The sequence below is a fragment of the Haliotis rubra genome, unplaced genomic scaffold (genome assembly GCF_003918875.1).
Source record: "Haliotis rubra isolate DU_JTF1 unplaced genomic scaffold, ASM391887v1 Scf366, whole genome shotgun sequence".
In the NCBI taxonomy this organism is placed as follows: Eukaryota; Metazoa; Mollusca; class Gastropoda; order Lepetellida; family Haliotidae; genus Haliotis; species Haliotis rubra.
Window position 1 is genome coordinate 546,719 of NW_025767042.1, and position 19,096 is coordinate 565,814.

The 19,096-nt window shown below is 43.6% G+C and overlaps 1 protein-coding gene across 1 annotated transcript; it reads right to left on the bottom strand.

Moving 5' to 3' along the window:
* Window positions 1-7,893: 7,893 nt before the first annotated feature.
* On the bottom strand, window positions 7,894-18,846 carry LOC124285691 (probable purple acid phosphatase 20). The gene is given in 5 exon segments (XM_046721967.1): window positions 7,894-8,409; window positions 10,303-10,490; window positions 14,534-15,068; window positions 15,071-15,590; window positions 18,646-18,846. Coding segments are annotated over 4 exon segments (1,413 nt in total). The 5' UTR covers window positions 15,576-15,590; window positions 18,646-18,846; the 3' UTR covers window positions 7,894-8,224.
* Between the last annotated feature and the right edge of the window lie 250 nt (window positions 18,847-19,096).

Genomic DNA, 19,096 nt, shown 5'->3' on the forward strand with positions numbered 1-19,096 from the left:
GACAACCCAGTGATCAACAGCGTAAGCATCGATCTACGCAATTGGGATGCGATGACATGTGTCAACCAAGTCAGCGAGCCTGACCACTCGATCCCGTTAGTCGCCTCTTACGACAAGCATGAGTTGCTGAAGATCAATATTCTAACCCGGACCTTCACGGGTAGAGGACTGAAATGATCTTCACATTCTGAATGTCTTTAGGGAATCGAACCTTGGTGTTCTGACAACGACTGTACGCTTTAACCAGTAACCTACGTCAGCATCAGGTTTCTTTGAATGTAAGACACGTCTCTTTCCTTCTTCCGCTTGCATAATGATTTACTTGAGTTAATTTGACAAATTCATAATTTAAAAGGTTCGGTATGGTACCTTACGTTTCAATAATAAATTGAAGTTTGAATAGAATTTGAAGTTTTTTGTTGTTTAACGCCACAATCAGCACTTTAGCCGCTAAATGACAGCAATCTATAAACAACCGAGTCAGGACCAGGCAATCCAGTGCTTGATATCATGAGCATTGATCTATATTGATACGATGACATGCATCAATCAAGTCAGCAAAGCTGGCACGATCCCTTTAGCTGCTCCTTACAACATGCATGGGTTGCTGAAAATCAAGTGTAACCGGGATCTTCACAGGAGGCACCGGAAGTGATGCAAGGAGGTAAGAAGGAACGTTGCCACAGGTCAAGGTCACACTGTGAGTGAGCGTTAACGTGCTTAACGTAGCTTTGAACATTCAAAATCATATGGCGACATTGTGGTTAAAGCCTTCATTCCCAACGCCGACTCCTGGGTTTGAATCCCAGAAAGAGTATACTATGTCCATCACATTGAAACTGCTGGGAAAGCTTAATGGAACGTATATGGGTCTACATACACTAAACGCCAAAAGAAACGTTAGTCTCCTTTCTTAATGACGGAGGTACCTATCTTCAGCTGGCGTTGTGATGCGTGGACGTCCACTACTTGGTCTGTCTACGGTGACCCCAGTCTGTAGGAAGCACTGAATAAGTCTTATAACCGTGATACAGTGACATCCGAGGGCATTGGCAACAGCATTGTATGTCGACCCCATCTGCATCATCCCGATGGCTCTTTCTCTCTCTCTTCAGCTGTTAATCGTGGCATATTCCTCGTACTTGTGTGTCATATCATGTATTCTAGGCTCTCTTCATACCCTATAGAATCATTCTACATGTGAAATGGATGCAAATACTGCTTGAATATTGCTGCGTTTTGGCGATTGATATTGCTATGTATAAACAGAAAATGGAAAATGTTACTTTGCAAAGCAAAAATGTTAACAAAGATAATTGTAGATGTTCCTAAACATTTTTTCACAATATCAAAGACACGTGTTACTTGTTTTCACTAATGCAAATCAGCAGAAAATGTTTTAAAAGCCTGAAAAAATGGAATCGAGTACCCAATTTTACACACTCTACAACAGTTGTTTCTTGGAATCGTTGTAAATGGTGACTTTAAAAGGTTAATAATTGTCCCAAAGCAGAATTTTATTTCAATCTTTCTTTTGGACATCTAAATCACTGTTATTGGTTTATTTCGGAATGGACGAATATAGGACAATTTAACTCTTCTGAAAAAGATGCATTTCACCTAAATATGAATGCATTTGAGAATTTTTTTCGTGATTTGCATAAAGCTGTGTTGTTAAGCTTTCTTGTAAACTTATACCTTCTAACATATCTTTGATAGTTTTTCAGTAATTCATAAAGGTAGGAGGGTAACGTTTCTATTGGCGTTTAGTGATATGGATTTTCATGTCTACTCCTGTCTTCATCATGTTTCAGGTCTACTCCTTCCGTCTTCATCATGTTTCAGGTCTACTCCTTCTGTCTTCATCATGTTTCAGGTCTACTCCTTCTGTCTTCATCATGTTTCAGGTCTACTCCTTCTGTCTTCATCATGTTTCAGGTCTACTCCTTCTGTCTTCATCATGTTTCAGGTCTACTCCTTCTGTCTTCATCATGTTTCAGGTCTACTCCTTCTGTCTTCATCATGTTTCAGGTCTACTCCTTCTGTCTTCATCATGTTTCAGGGTTTCAGGTCTACTCCTTCTGTCTTACTCAGGTCTACTCCTTCTGTCTTCATCATGTTTCAGGTCTACTCCTTCTGTCTTCATCATGTTTCAGGTCTACTCCTTCTGTCTTCATCATGTTTCAGGTCTACTCCTCCTTCTGTCTTCATCATGTTTCAGGTCTACTCCTTCTGTCTTCATCATGTTTCAGGTCTACTCCTTCTGTCTTCATCATGTTTCAGGTCTACTCCTGTCTTCATCATGTTTCAGGTCTACTCCTTCTGTCTTCATCATGTTTCAAGTCTTCTCACTCCTTCTGTCTTCATCATGTTTCAGGTCTACTTCTGTCTTCTGTCTTCATCATGTTTCAGGTCTACTCCTTCTGTCTTCATCATGTTTCAGGTCTACTCCCTGTCTTCTTCATCATGTTTCATGTTTCAGGTCTACTCCTTCTGTCTTCATCATGTTTCAGGTCTGTCTCATGTTTCTGTCTTCATCATGTTTCAGGTCTACTCCTTCTGTCTTCATCATGTTTCAGGTCTACTCCTTCTGTCTTCATCATGTTTCAGGTCTACTCCTTCTGTCTTCATCATGTTTCAGGTCTACTCCTTCTGTCTTCATCATGTTTCAGGTCTACTCCTTCTGTCTTCATCATGTTTCAGGTCTACTCCTTCTGTCTTCATCATGTTTCAGGTCTACTCCTGTCTTTCATCATGTTTCAGGTCTACTCCTGTCTTCATCATGTTTCAGGTCTACTCCTTCTGTCTTCATCATGTTTCAGGTCTACTCCTTCTGTCTTCATCATGTTTCAGGTCTACTCCTTCTGTCTTCATCATGTTTCAGGTCTACTCTGTCTCATCATGTTTCAGGTCTGTTCATCATGTTTCAGGTCTACTCCTTCTGTCTTCATCATGTTTCAGGTCTACTCCTTCTGTCTTCATCATGTTTCAGGTCTACTCCTGTCTTCATCATGTTTCAGGTCTACTCCTTCTGTCTTCATCATGTTTCAGGTCTACTCCTTCTGTCTTCATCATGTTTCAGGTCTACTCCTTCTGTCTTCATCATGTTTCAGGTCTACTCCTTCTGTCTTCATCATGTTTCAGGTCTACTCCTTCTGTCTTCATCATGTTTCAGGTCTACTCCTTCTGTCTTCATCATGTTTCAGGTCTACTCCTTCTGTCTTCATCATGTTTCAGGTCTACTCCTTCTGTCTTCATCATGTTTCAGGTCTACTCCTCCTGTCTTCATCATGTTTCAGGTCTACTCCTTCTGTCTTCATCATGTTTCAGGTCTACTCCTTCTGTCTTCATCATGTTTCAGGTCATGTTTCAGGTCTCCTTCTGTCTTCATCATCATGTTTCAGGTCTACTCCTTCTGTCTTCATCATGTTTCAGGTCTCCTTCTGTCTTCTCATGTTTCAGGTCTACTCCTTCTGTCTTCATCATGTTTCAGGTCTCCTCTGTCTTCATCTGTCTTCATCATGTTTCAGGTCTACTCCTTCTGTCTTCATCATGTTTCAGGTCTACTCCTTCTGTCTTCATCATGTTTCAGGTCTACTCCTTCTGTCTTCATCATGTTTCAGGTCTACTCCTTCTGTCTTCATCATGTTTCAGGTCTACTCTTCTGTCTTCATCATGTTTCAGGTCTACTCCTGTCTGTCTTCATCATGTTTCAGGTCTACTCCTTCTGTCGTCATCTTCTCATGTTTCAGGTCTACTCCTTCTGTCTTCATCATGTTTCAGGTCTACTCCTTCTGTCTTCATCATGTTTCAGGTCTACTCCTTCTGTCTTCATCATGTTTCAGGTCTACTCCTTCTGTCTTCATCATGTTTCAGGTCTACTCCTGTCTTCATCATGTTTCAGGTCTTCTTCTGTCTTCATCATGTTTCAGGTCTACTCCTTCTGTCTTCATCATGTTTCAGGTCTACTCCTTCTGTCTTCATCATGTTTCAGGTCTACTGTCTTCATCGTGTTTCAGGTCTACTCCTGTCTTCATCATGTTTCAGGTCTACTCCTTCTCTCTTCATCATGTTTCAAGTCTACTCCTTCTGTCTTCATTATGTTTCAAGTCCACTCCTGTCTTATCATGTTTCTGGTCTACATCTGTTTCATTATGTTTCAAGTCCACTTCTGTCTTCATCATGTTTCAAGTCTACTCCTTCTGTCTTCATCATGTTTCAGTTCTACTCCTGTCTTCATCATGTTTCAAGTCTACCTCTTCTGTCTTCATCATGTTTCAATTCTACTCCTGTCTTCATCGTGTTTCAAGTCTGCTTCTTCTGTCCACCTTTGAATCTTCGTCAGGGGTTTCATGTCCATTGAGTCTTATTCGGGTTTCATGTGTCTTTTAATCGGGTTTCATGTGTCTTCGTCACATACTGCATCATCGGGATTCATAACTGCCTCTTGTATCATCGGATTGCAAGTCTGTTTCTTGCACCCGTATGTAATGTTATGACGACTTACTGTCGGCTTAATATCATGAAAACTGGGGAATAGGAGAGACGAGTAGCTCTGTTCTCTAATACGACCCAAGATCGACTGACTCACTTGATGAAAACAACCCTTATTGACCTCCAGGAAGTCTCGTGTTTTCTTTCCCTATTGCCAATCATTATAAAAGACGAGCCTGGAGGGTGGAAATTTTTAATCTATACTTCTGGAACGCATAAACACGTCCGACTGCTGTGTGAAATTAGCAAAAATAATATTTAGACCCCGGGTGATAAGAAAGTTACGATGGGCGAAGGACTATAGAGCCGGAGGCCCGCGGTGATAAGAAACGATGATGACAGGGGACAAAGAAACAAAGGGCAACGCTTGCATCTATACACGCCTAGGAATCTGTAGTCAGTTTCTCACAGAATCGGTGATGATGACCGGAGGCCAACTTGTGGATGAATCTGTGATGATGACAGGAATCGGTGTGATGATGATTATGGAATCGGTCGATGATGATCGGTGATGATGGAATCTCGGTGATGACAGGAATCTGTGATGATGACAGGAATCGGTGATGATGACAGGAATCGGTGATGATGACAGGAATCGGTGATGATGACAGTACCATTCGTCGATCCGCACATCCCTCACAACATACCAGGATGTTACAGTGACTAGTGAGTGAGTGTGGTTTTACGTCGCTTTTAGCAATATTCCAGCAATATCACGGCGGGGAATGCCAGAAATGGACTGCGCACATAGTACCCATGTGGGGAATCGAGCCCGGGTCTTCGGCGTGACGAGCGAATGCTTTAACCACTAGGCTACCCACCGCCCCTACTAGATGTTACAGAGTATTAAGCATCAAGTATGCTGACTCTGAGGGTGTGGGTTCGAATCCTGGAAAGGAATCAACCCAACACAAGTACTAGAATATGTACTTTGATAAGAAAGTGTAATCCCAAATATACCGTTGCACATTTAACCACTTTCTAAATGGCATTGTGTATTCGTTAATATGAACTATAACAGAACTTGTGAGGAATACACCAGTTGATTATTCTTTCGCGGGATCTTTTTTCTCCATTTGTGAACCTGCTCCAGTAATTTAACACTAATCTTCAAGCGCATCACAGGCAGCCTGGGTTGTTGTGCACAGACCCATTGATCGGGGGAGTAATGTCTGCGCTTTGATCATAATATCAAAGCATGGGAAAATACGCATTATTAATGGAGTATTATTAATATCATTATGTAGTCATAAAAATTTGTATATTATTTTAAATAACCAGATCCTGCAAATTCTGAAAAAATGTTACACGTTATACCCCAGAATAATACATCGTTCAAAGGACACGAGGAAGGTAATTTGGGAGTCTCAAAAATATTTCGGCTCAGACAGAAAAATATTCAGTCTCAAGCAAAATCCCCCCACCCACCTCCAGTATATTAAATGGTCTGTCCTTGCTGTTGCGCACTTCCTTTCATGGACACAACGGTACCATGATTGCTGGACACCTGTCACCGCCATCTAGCTCCCATTAATATTTCCTCATCTGCAAGTCTTACCAGTCTTTAGACTGGGTCGCGTCTTAATGGAAATCTGACCGGTGGTCTGTCTCTCCACCCCAGGCTTTTTCCGCGCTGGGGGTGACAGCCCTCCGCTCGCATTTCAGCTGCGTCAGTCTGTACAAAGGTGATATTTCACGCTTCGGAACCATTTTCCGTCCTGTCATCATTGCCCACTGTCTATGAATTAGCTGTATTGACAAATTAATTTCATAGCCTGAAGAGATAGGCTCGTTATGCTAGTATTCTATTCTTCGTGTAAACCGAAGTAACGTATTTATTCCAATGTTATCACTTTTCTTTAGACAAATGATGTAGAAAGATGGTACACTCTCTGAATATAAAGTCTCGTTATGCTAGTATATAATTTATTTTACGGCAGGTTTTCGTTTAAGCCGAAGTAACCTATTTATTCCAATGTTATCACTTTTCTTTAGACAAATGATGTAGAAAGATGGTACACTCTCTGAATTTAAAGTCTCGTTATGCTAGTATATATTCTACGGCAGGTTTTCGTTTAAACCGAAGTAACCTAATTACTCGAATGTCATCACTTTGCTGTACACAAATGATGCAGATAAATGGTTACACCCTCTCTGTCGAAGTTCCATTGGTCGTCTTCTTCATTCTTCTTTAGACAAATGATGCAAAAAGATGGTACACTCTCTGAATATAAAGTCTCGTTATGCTAGTATATATTCCACGGCATGTTTTCGTTTAAACCGAAGTAACCTATTTATTCCAATGTTATCACGTTTCTTTAGACAAATGGTGCATAAAAATGGTACACTCTCTGAATATAAAGTCTCGTTATGCTAGTATATATTCTACGGCAGGTTTTGTTTAAACCGAAGTAACCTATTTATTCCAATGTTATTTTTTTTCTTTAGACAAATGATGCAGAAAGATGGTACACTCTCTGCATATAAAGTCTTGTCATGTTAGTATATATTTTACGGCAGGTTTTCTTTTAAACCGAAGTAAACTAATTACTCGAATGTCATCACTTTGCTGTACACAAATGATGCAGATAGATGGTTACACCCTCTCCGTCGAAGTTCCATTGGTCGTCTTCTTCATCTTTGGAAAGGTTATCTATAAAATAGGTATTCGCCCAAGGCAATATAGATGCTGCCGATAAATAATTTCCTGAGGATTATATTGGCGTGAGAAATTTGTCCAAACATTTGTTTCGGTGAATGTATCTTCCGGGCAAAATTTACAAATGAAAATTGGATTTGACCCCACACTTATAAGTGAGAGTTTAGTTTGACGCCGCTTTTAGCCATATTCAAGCAATATCCACATTGCACCCATGTGGGGAATCGAACTAGGGACTTTCTGCGTGACGAACGAACGCTTTAACCCCTAGGTTTACACACACGCACGCACGCACGCACGCACGCACACACATACAAACGTTACCAGGCTGAAAACAGTCGCCTGTTGTGAAGTATTTGGTTGATTGATTGGTTTGTTGTTTTACGCCGCACTCAGCAATATTGCAGCTATATGGTGGCGGTCTGTAAACGATCGTGTCTGGAAATGACAATCCAGTGATCAACATCATGAGCATCGATCTACGCAGCAGGGATACGAAGACATGTGCCAACCAAGTCAGCGAGACTTACCACCCGGTCCCCAGTCGTCTCTTACGACAAGCATGGGTTACTGAAGATCAGTTCTAACCCGGATCTTCACAGGTACAAACATTACTAGGCTGAAAACGGTCGCCTGTGAAGTACTCATCGATATTACATGTGATATCTTATCTGATACCTATGATACCTATATATACAATACATCTATCCGCTTTTCGTTGTTTCACTTTAGCACGGACACGGGTGTAAGCATTCTTTATTTTGTCTGAAATATTCAGTAAAACAGTTATTTATTCAGTAAAACAGACATTTAGTTTTTAAAAATAATTCTATTTGAATAGCCGATTTCATAAACGTAACTATGGTGATGATTACTGGTTATCTTCGATTAAACTACAAATACCGTCCAATATTTTTATCCTCTCCAACGAGAGGTATTCTGTAGTCAGATATAGCAGCTACGGAGGGTTGCATCTTTCGAAAAGAGTCTAAAGAATCTCGGGTGTTAATCATTATAAAAGAAGTGATGCATTAGATAGTCAAGGAAGGATTGTAGTTGATTCGCTTGTAGTCAGTACGGGGTCTTTGACATGGTGAAGGTGTCGACGACCCTGTTGGACTTGCTGAGGATGTACTCGAACTGTATCTGCCACCTGGATGGGCGCATCAGCAGGTACCCGGTGTCGAACGTCGCCTCGTCGAATGCCCGCCACTTCACGAAGGGCATGAAGGTTGGGTCATTCAGTTCCGGGTTTCCTGCAACAGGAAGGGGAAATGTTGTTGAAATGTTAGGTTCAGTGAATGAGTATGGTTTTACGCCGCTTTTAACAATGTTCCTGCAACATCACGGCGGGGGACACCAGAAATGGGCTTCACAAATTTGTACCCATGTGGAAAATCGAACCCGGACCTTCGGCGTGAAGAGCGAATGCTTTAACTACTAGGCTACACAACCGCCATTGTTAGGTTCAATCTCATTAAAAGAGAATACTAACGACAATATTTCATAGGGGTAAAGGCATTCTAAAAGTCACATCCGTGATTAACATTGAACAAAGAGTTTGTAAAATAGCAATGAACACATAACAAACGTACTCCTATGTGGGCCGTAAGTAGGTCACGGCATTTCGCGAGACCTTAGTACTTCCGGTGACAAACAACGTTTCATACCTTTTCGGATGGTCTCATGGTTGTCAGTTGACAGTAAGGAACAGATTATCCTTGCAGGAATAACAAATTTCCGATCTAACCATTACCAAATTATTACGAATGTCAACAGCTGTGACAGCTAAGCATGGTCGTACACTTGGTCCGGTCTAGTAAAGTCATATTTGGCGGTCAAGCAAGAACTGAATATACGCATGTCACCGGAAATCTGGTACCGGAAGTAAGCTGGGTCCCGTCTCGCATATTGCAAGTTGGCGCGCGCTAAAGGTAACCACCTTAGAAGTAGCGCCTCGCGAGATTTACAGGCACTATTTCCGCCTATCACGAACACACCCGACAGTTAATGAACAGAGGTGGGTATCACGTCAATCCGATAGTGTGGTGATCAGACAAACCTTCCTGAGAAAACTTTGACTGCCCTGTCTAATTGCAGGGTTAATGAGATAATCAGACGTTAGCTTTCAAAACGATTCGACTTCACTTCTTCACCCCCTCGATTCCGAATATCGATAAACACAGAAGGAAACAGACACAAATTTTCCAAGGAAAGTACTCACTTTTGGCTGTAGATAAAGGGATATCAGGAAAGACAGCGTGTGATAAATATCAATAGGTATATAACAGTACAGCCTTTATTATTCACATATCGAACTTCCCGTTAATAATCGTTTAGAGATCCAGAATTCAGTTGCTCAGAGGAGCTGAAAGTTTCGCTCTATGAGCAAGTGAGTGAGTATAGTTTTACGCCGCCTTTAGCAATATTCCAGCAATATCACGACTGGGGACACCAGAAATGGGTTTCACACATTGTACCGATCAGTGAAATCGAACCCGGGTGTTCGGCGTGACGAGCGAACGCTTTAACCACTAGGCTACCCCACCGCCCCTATATGAACAACATGCTGATTGGATTGTCAGAATATCAACCTGATGCTACCACCCTTGTGTAGATGTATCATGTTGGAGAAAAAGTTGGGGTTTTATAATAATGTGTCGTGTTACGCAATTGTCCAGCAATATCATGGCAATGGACACATTGTACCACTGTGAGTAGTCAGTACACCTATCATCACACAGGGATACATTCTGGTGACCTGTGAAGATCCGGGTTAGAATTGGTCTCCAGCAACCCATGTTTGTTGTAAGAGACGACTAACGGGATCGGGTGGTCAGGCTTTCTGACTTGGTTGATACAAGTCGGTTGTCATTCAGACAAGAAAGTCAATGTTATAAATAAGTATGCAATCGTCACTATAGCTCCGGTTTCAGCCAAATTAATATGCTAATATTAGCCGTCCCAAGTTTTCTGGACCCACGAGCGAAAGAACTGCAAAATGTTAGAGACCGGACATGGACATTGTGACGTCACTTCCGAAACGAAACTATGCTTGCGAATGGGTCCGGTATATTTAACAGAATGGGAATTCCCTGGCCGATAATCGAAGATGCTCTCCACAATGGAGAACATAATACGTAACGTACCCGCAGCGCCGTTGACGATGTAGACGGGGGACAGGGAGTTGGTGTAGTCCCTCTGGGATATACGCTTCTTGTACACAGGGTAGGAGCGTTCGTACTGGTGGTTGTGGCCGCTCATGTAGATGTCGACATTCTGGTAGTAGAGGAGGTCCTCGAGGTTGGCACGGAAACGTGGAGCCTCTATGTCGCACCTGAAAGAGTGAGTGAGTGAGTGAGTGAATTAAACGCCCCTTTGACCAGTATTAAGGTTACATCACGGCGTGATGGAAACCTGAAAAGTAGCTCGTCTTAAAAGCTTACCACTTTGGTAAAACCCACGAGCATGACACACCAAGAAACACAATGACGGAGAGGAACCATGATCATAGGTTTATGGTTGGTTTGGTTGGTGCTAAACGACGCTCTCAGCAAAAACAAGTCCTTCTTAAAGTGAGTGATTATTGTTTTACGCCGCCTGTAGCAATATTCCTGCAATATCAGGGCTTGGACACCAGACATGGGCTTCACACATTGCACGCACGCGGGGAGTCGCATTCGGCTCTTCGGTGTGAGGAGCGAACTCTTAAAACACTAGTGAGTGAGTTTAGTTTTACGCCGCTTTTAGCAATATTCCATCAATGTAACGGCGATGAACACAAGAATTGGGCTTCACACATTGTACCCATGAGGAGCATCGAACACGGGTCTTCGGCTTTGACTACCAGGCTAACCCACCGCCATCTTGTTAAAACAAACATGTTTAACAGGTGTGTTTTTGTTAAACGTCCTTCGTCAAAACTCCTGCTGTAGCACAGTTGTCCGCCAACTAAACTATAAACTACATTTGTACATTTGGCAGCATTACATTTCAGCACAAAATTTGTGTGTCCATGAATAAGTTTTTCAACATGGCTGCAGAAGCCATATTGAAAATCTGATTTGAAACCCTTGCGCATACCCATCACTGGTAGTGCCAAACAGCTGAACCTTCACCTTTACTGGTTAAGTGGTTTCTGAGGAGATGATTACATTGTTAGGATATGAATTTGGAGAGAATTAAAGAGAATGGTGAAAGATCAAAGGCCAAATTAAGATAAAAATGTAAAATATCACTAAAAACGGAAACATTTATTGCACCAGGAACAACAATGACTCGGTAATGACCAGAAATAGATTTTCAACATGGTTCTCGTGGATATACTGAAAATCGGACTCGAACCTCTTATGTTTGTTTGTTTGTTTGTTGTTTAACGCCGCACTCAGCAATATTCCAGCTATATGGCGGCGGTCTGGAAATGATCGAGACTGGACCAGACAATCCAGTTATCGATCTACTGGGATACGATGACGCGTGTCAGCCAAGTCAGTGAGCATGACCACCCGATCCCGTTAGTCGCCTCTTGAGATAAGCATGGGTTGCTGAAGACCAATTCTAAACCGGATGCGCACGGGTTTCAAACTTCTTATGCAAAGCAAATTCATCATTGTGGGAACAGTGACATAACGGCCCCTAACATAAGTTCAGTTGAATTTCAATCAGGTTAGCTAGAATGTATATAACTTTCATAGCCACGATATGGCTTAAATACTGCCGATGTGACTTCAAGTTTTAACTCACTCACTAAAATGTTTAATGCTATGAATAAATCTCATTCAGATCATATGCTAGACATCATCCAATACGGACAATTCGGTTTTGGTTAGGTGAGCTAAACATACCAGTTGTACTGTACACATAACATAACATTCGATGATTACAACTCCATAAAGTTACTTAAAACAAGATACTGAACAGACCGTCAGTCTAACTTTGATGTAAACCACAACGATCCTTTGAGCATTTATTCAATTCAACTGGGTGAAATGCAATTGATCACAGCGCTAAAATCATTCAGTAAAATTGTCTGCGAGATGAAAGTGGGCGAGGATTCCTTTAAATGCCTATAGAAGTAAGCCATTTAAATATCCCCCTCACGTCAAGCCCTCCTTAGTCAGGAGGAAGCGCTACATGTCGCACGAAGACCTGCCCAGTTCTCATTGAAGATCTGGAAATGTAAGTGGAGGCCCAACTGAAGCACCTCAGTGGTTGTCTCTTAATGGCCAGCCCCTTCGGTGGGTGTACTACCTCTCTAGCGCCACACTTCTGTCCATGGAAAAACACCTAAATTACAATCTTGCTTTTATCGCCCAAAAGTAGTACAGCGTGCCTTACTGTGAGTACAACTTACCTCTCTATACAGACGACACTGCCACACAGCAGAGTAGCCCAACATTATCTGACCTAATTCTGGGTACAACTCACCTCTTTATACAGACAACAATGTCAGACAGCAGAGTGGCCCAACACTATCTGACCTAATTCTGGGACAACTAACCTATTTATACAGACAACAATGTCAGACAGCAGAGCGGCCCAACACTATCTGACCTAATTCTGGGTACAACTCACCTCTTTATACAGACAACGATGTCAGACAGCAGAGCGGCCCAACACTATCTGACCTAATTCTGGGTACAACTCACCTCTTTATACGGACAACAATGTCAGACAGCAGAGCGGCCCAACACTATCTGACCTAATTCTGGGACAACGCACCTCTTTATACAGACAACGATGTCAGACAGCAGAGTGGCCCTACACTATCTGACCTAATTCTGGGACAACTCACCTCTTTATACAGACAACAATGTCAGACAGCAGAGTGGCCCAACACTATCTGACCTTATTCTAGGACAACTCACCTCTTTATACAGACAACAATGTCAGACAGCAGAGTCGCCCTACACTATCTGACCTAATTCTGGGACAACTCACCTCTTTATACAGACAACAATGTCAGACAGCAGAGTGGCCAAACACTATCTGACCTAATTCTGGGACAACTCACCTCTTTATACACACAACAATGTCAGACAGCAGAGTGGCCCTACACTATCTAACCTTATTCTGGGACAACTCACCTCTTTATACAGACAACGATGTCAGACAGCAGAGCGGCCCAACACTATCTGACCTAATTCTGGGTACAACTCACCTCTTTATACAGACAACAATGTCAGACAGCAGAGTGGCCCTACACTATCTGACCTTATTCTGGGACAACTCACCTCTTTATACAGACAACGATGTCAGACAGCAGAGCGGCCCAACACTATCTGACCTAATTCTGGGTACAACTCAACTCTTTATACAGACAACAATGTCAGACAGCAGAGCGGCCCTACACTATCTCACCTTATTCTGGGACAACTCAACTCTTTATACAGACAACAATGTCAGACAGCAGAGTGGCCCAACACTATCTGACCTAATTCTTGGACAACTCACCTCTTTATACAGACAACAATGTCAGACAGCAGAGTGGCCCTACACTATCTCACCTAATTCTGGGTACAACTCACCTCTTTATACAGACAACAATGTCAGACAGCAGAGCGGCCCAACACTATCTGACCTAATTCTGGGACAACTCACCTCTTTATACAGACAACAATGTCAGACAGCAGAGTGGCCCAACACTATCTGACCTAATTCTATGACAACTCACCTCTTTATACAGACAACAATGTCAGACAGCAGAGTGGCCCAACACTATCTGACCTAATTCTGGGACAACTCACCTCTTTATACAGACAACGATGTCAGACAGCAGAGTGGCCCAACACTATCTGACCTAATTCTGGGACAACTCACCTCTTTATACAGACAACAATGTCAGACAGCAGAGTGGCCCAACACTATCTGACCTAATTCTGGGTACAACTCAACTCTTTATACAGACAACGATGTCAGACAGCAGATTGGCCCTACACTATCTGACCTAATTCTGGGACAACTCACCTCTTTATACAGACAACAATGTCAGACAGCAGAGAGGCCCAACATTATCTGACCTAATTCTGGGACAACTCACCTCTTTATACAGACAACAATGTAAGACAGCCGAGTGGCCCTACACTATCTGACCTTATTCTAGGACAACTCACTTCTTTATACAGACAACAATGTCAGACAGCAGAGTGTCCTTACACTATCTCACCTTATTCTGGGACAACTCACCTCTTTATACAGACAACAATGTCAGACAGCAGAGTGGCCCTACACTATCTCACCTTATTCTGGGACAACTCTCTATACAGACGACAGTGGTTCAGTAGAACTGACTAACACAATCTGGCCTTACACTGGGAGCCCCGCCTCTCTATGGAGATGACAATGGGACAATAGAACTGGCTAACACAATCTTTATCTTACCTCTCTATACAGACGATGCTGGTACAGTAGAGAGGGCGGTGGCCAAACACCATGACCCACGGAACGTTGTCTCTGTTCTCATTGGCCTTCCTCAGATCCTGCTCCATCCACAGATACTGCGTAGAATTGGGGCTGAAGTCGTGCTCGGTGGAGTAGGCAACGAAATGGATGCCCATGTAGTCGAAGGAGTACCAGAATGGTGAATCCGATCCGCTTTCTTCAGATGGCATCTTTAGCCAGTTCAAATACGCCGCGAAGTCAAACTGAGCCTCGTGGTTGCCAGGGGCAACCATGTAGGGGACACGTGACACTATAGGTTGCAGTTGGTTCATGTACTCAACCCACACCTCGCTGTTGTTGTGGTTGTCGCCGCCGAACTTGTCGGCGTAGCTGATGTCACCGGCGTGAACAAGAAGTTGGACCTCCCCAGTGTTGACATGATTGGTAATAGACGCCATTGTGTCCTCGCCTTTCTTCACGCCCATGTCGGCCACTACCGCTATTGCCGGTGCAGCGGTGGTCATCTCGACCACGTGTTAGTACGGAGTGACTCCAAATTGTCTTGTGTCGCGTTCCTTGCATTTGGAGACTGAAGTGTAAAATTTAAGACGCTGCTATATCCGAACTGCGGATCTCCACATCTGTAATAGTAAACCCCTGTAGGAGACGGAAGTGACGTCAGATTCAAGATGGCGGTGTTCAGGACCCAGAGAAACATGCCGTCAGGATAGGAATAGGCTTCACCGGTGGCATTAACGCCAAGGGAGGTAACTGTTAAACCGTACATACATACGGGTGTGTATTCCGCATCCGACGACCAAGTGGTTGGGTTTAACCACGTGACACGCATGGCTGTTGTACCTTTGAGAGCGAGGTGTACAGCTTGTACACTCGGGGAGACGCTCACTGGAAACTGGAGTTGGTAGGTCCGTTCAATTTCATCTCTGGAGTGAAGTTGTTCAGCGATGCATCCTCCACCGAGTTGATACGAAGGCAGGACATGTGACATCAGCGTCACCATCAGCAACAGCAACACTGCCATCGTAGCCGCTCACAGCTGTGGGGAAAGACCGTTAATTAAACCTGGTAATCATCAAAGTCTGTTTTTTTGTCGTTAAAGCGCAGTATTCCAGTTACTCTAAATCAGACATACCCATGCTTGATATTATGAGGACGGCTCAACACAGTCAGGGAAAGAATACACGTCAAAGGGCAACTGAGGCTGACCACCTGATGCATAACAAGCATTAAATTGTCTTTTACGACAAGCATAGGTCCCTGGAGACCCCTTCCTAAGTTTTAATCGAGGTACGAAGGACTTTATCTAACCGAGGTAACACGGGCCTTTTGTAACCGAGATACCAAGGACCTATTCTAATGCAGGTACTGTTCCAACCGAGGTACCAAGGACCTATTCTAATCCAGGTACTGTTCCAACCGAGGTACCAAGGACCTATTCTAATCCAGGTACTGTTCCAACCGAGGTACCAAGGACCTGTTCTAACCGAGGAACCCAAGATCTTTTCAAACAGTGAAACCAAGGGCCTATTGCAGCCGGGATATCAATAACCTATTCTAACAGAGGTACCCAGGACCTCTTCTTACCGAGATGACCCGTGAAGATCCGCGTTAGAATTGATCTTAAACAACCCATGCTTGTCGTACGAGGCCACTAACGGGATCGGGTGGTCAGGCTCGCTGACTTGATTGACACATGTCATTGTATCCCAATTGCGTAGATCGATGCTCGTGCTGTTGATCACTGGATTGTCTGGTCCAGACTCGATTATTTACAGACCGCCGCCATATACTGTAAACGTACTTATTTTCGCGTGGTGCAATTTTCGCGGAATTGACAGTTTAGACTACATCGCGCGGTCAATTATTCGCGCAATCAGTAATTGCCGGAACTGCCAGCTGTCTCTTTGGCCGCCACTAATAGCAGTGAAAACAAACAGAGTGGCTTAACCTGTCAGGCGGCGTTTATTGCTTACTCACAGGAAATCCCTATCTGTGCGATATACTAGTACGCAGTAACCCGTTTACTCCCGGAAGAGATGAAAAACACATCAGTCTCATGTTCCGAATTCTGACGATCTGACGAATTAACTTATCACTGGATTTTCTGGTCCAGACTCGATTATTTACAGTCCGACGCCATATAGCTGGAATATTGCTGTAGGCGACCTAAAACTAAACTCACTCACTCACTCTTACCGAGATACCAAGTATATACCCTCACCGAGGTACCCAGGATCTATTATGCCCGAAGTACCAATGCTCCAGCAACACCCGTATATCACAGAACTAACAGGATCTGATTATTTTACGCCGCTTTTAGCAAGTATTCCCAATGCGGGGACACCAGAAACACCCCGTACATCACAGAGCCAACGCTTTAACCACTAGACTACCCCACCGCCCCACTAACAGTTTGAACTGCATTAACACATTCAGTTCAACAAGCGTTTTAAAGCTGGACCGTGATGATAACCCCTCGAAACTATGGATCTGTTGAAGAATACAGTTTGAAATTGAGTCGGTGACGTCGGTTTAACGTTGCTTTGATTGTTATTTCAGTTATTAGGGATTGACATAGTGAGCAACGTTCGACGACGTCGGTGTGCACTAACACGTCACCTATGCTGACCATCGATGCGTTAAGTTTTTAACTACATCCAGCATAGCTGGTTTGTTACGCTGCTCTCACCGACAACCCCAACAGCCGCCAACTGGGTGATTCTACACATTCCGCCAACTGGGTGATTCTACCCATTCCGCCAACTGGGTGATTCTACCCATTCCGCCAACTGGGTGATTCTACACTTCCGCCAACTGGGTGATTATACACATTTGCAAGCAATGACTATTCCTGTCAAATGCTTTCAAGTGTTTGAGTATGGTTTTACACCGCTTTTAGCAATATTCCAGCAATATCCTTGCGGAGGACGTCCATCAGAAATGGGCTTCACACATTCAACCCACGTGGGGATGCGAACCCGGGTCTTCAGTCTCATGAGCGAATGCTTTCGACAATGGGCTACCCCAACGCCGAATATATCACAAGTGCGTGAGTTTTGCTTAACGCCGTTTGGAATGGTATTCCGGTTATATCAACTATGAGTGAGTGAGTTTAGTTTTACGCCGCACTCAACAATATTCCAGCTATATGGCGGCGGTCTGTAAATAATCGAGTCTGGACCAGACAATCCAGTGATCAACAGCATCGATCTGCGCAATTGTGTGCTTGAAGTAATGCATATCTCAGACGTTAACAACTTGGGAGAAAATCATGGGTGTGGTACTGTCGAACCGATATTCGAACTCATAGCCATATACTTCTGTCGTGCCCAATGGCCGTAGCTCGGTGAGTAGGCTAGTGGTTAAAGCGTTCGCTCGCCACGCCGAAGATGGATTCACATGAGCCCACATGGGTACAATGTGTGAAGCCCATTTCTGGTGTCCCCACCGTGATATTGATGGAATACTGCATATATACCAAACACACCAACTCACTCACACCGTAGTTCCCCACATCGATTCGTTCCCCTTTAGTTGACTGACGTCCTGGGTCAACTAAGTTCTTACGAAACATACCAGCACGTCGAGTGTCTGAGTCCTTACAATACTAGGATTATGTCCGTTGCTTGACCGCCTCCGCTAGTGGTTAGAGCGTCCGCCCGGAGAGCGGAAGGTCGTGGGTTCGATCCCCGACCGCGTCATACCAAAAGACGTTAAAATATGGTACTTGTTGGTCCCTGCCTGGCGCTCGACATTAATGGGTACAACAAGGACTGGTCAGCTCGGAGTCAGTATAATGTGTCTGAGTGTGGTATATATGCTTCACTGCGGCATGGTATCTCAGTGGGCTAGCACTATAAAACCAGCTTAAGTCTGGGCTAGTACAAGCAGCCGCACATACACATACACACGCATGCACGTCGTCATATGAGCGAAATATTCTCAAGCACGACGTTAAACCCAATTTCACCTCACCTCACCGTTGCTTGTTTGTATACGCCCTCACAACACAACTCACTTCCGGGTTCGCGTATTTCACAGTGGGTTTGTACCATTGGAGTGAATTATAAATACGCAGTTTGAATACTTACATATATACACTGTCCTGGATGTGGAGCTGTAATATTAGCGTCCTCCGTTATCGAAGTACCATGTAGGTGCTGGTGAAGGCAAGATAACATATCCATCACATGATGATAGTGTCGGTGTTCAACAGTGAGCTTGTCAACATTCACCAGTGTTAACATGCATTGATAAGACTGTTTCAGGGACCAGTCATTTGACAATAACACGGAATTAATTTACAAACTCACCTTTTTCAACAACCTCCACAGGCTGACGTGATATTGACCACGTGGGTGCTGGGAGAGTGAGTGAATCTGGTTTTATGCCGTTTTTAGCAATATTCTAGCAGCATCATGGTGGAGGTACATAAAACGGGCGTCACACGTTGTACCCATGTGGGGAATCGAACCCGGGTCTGCGGCGTACGAACGAACGATTTAACAAGACTGATCCCCCGCCCCTATTCTGGGGGGAGAT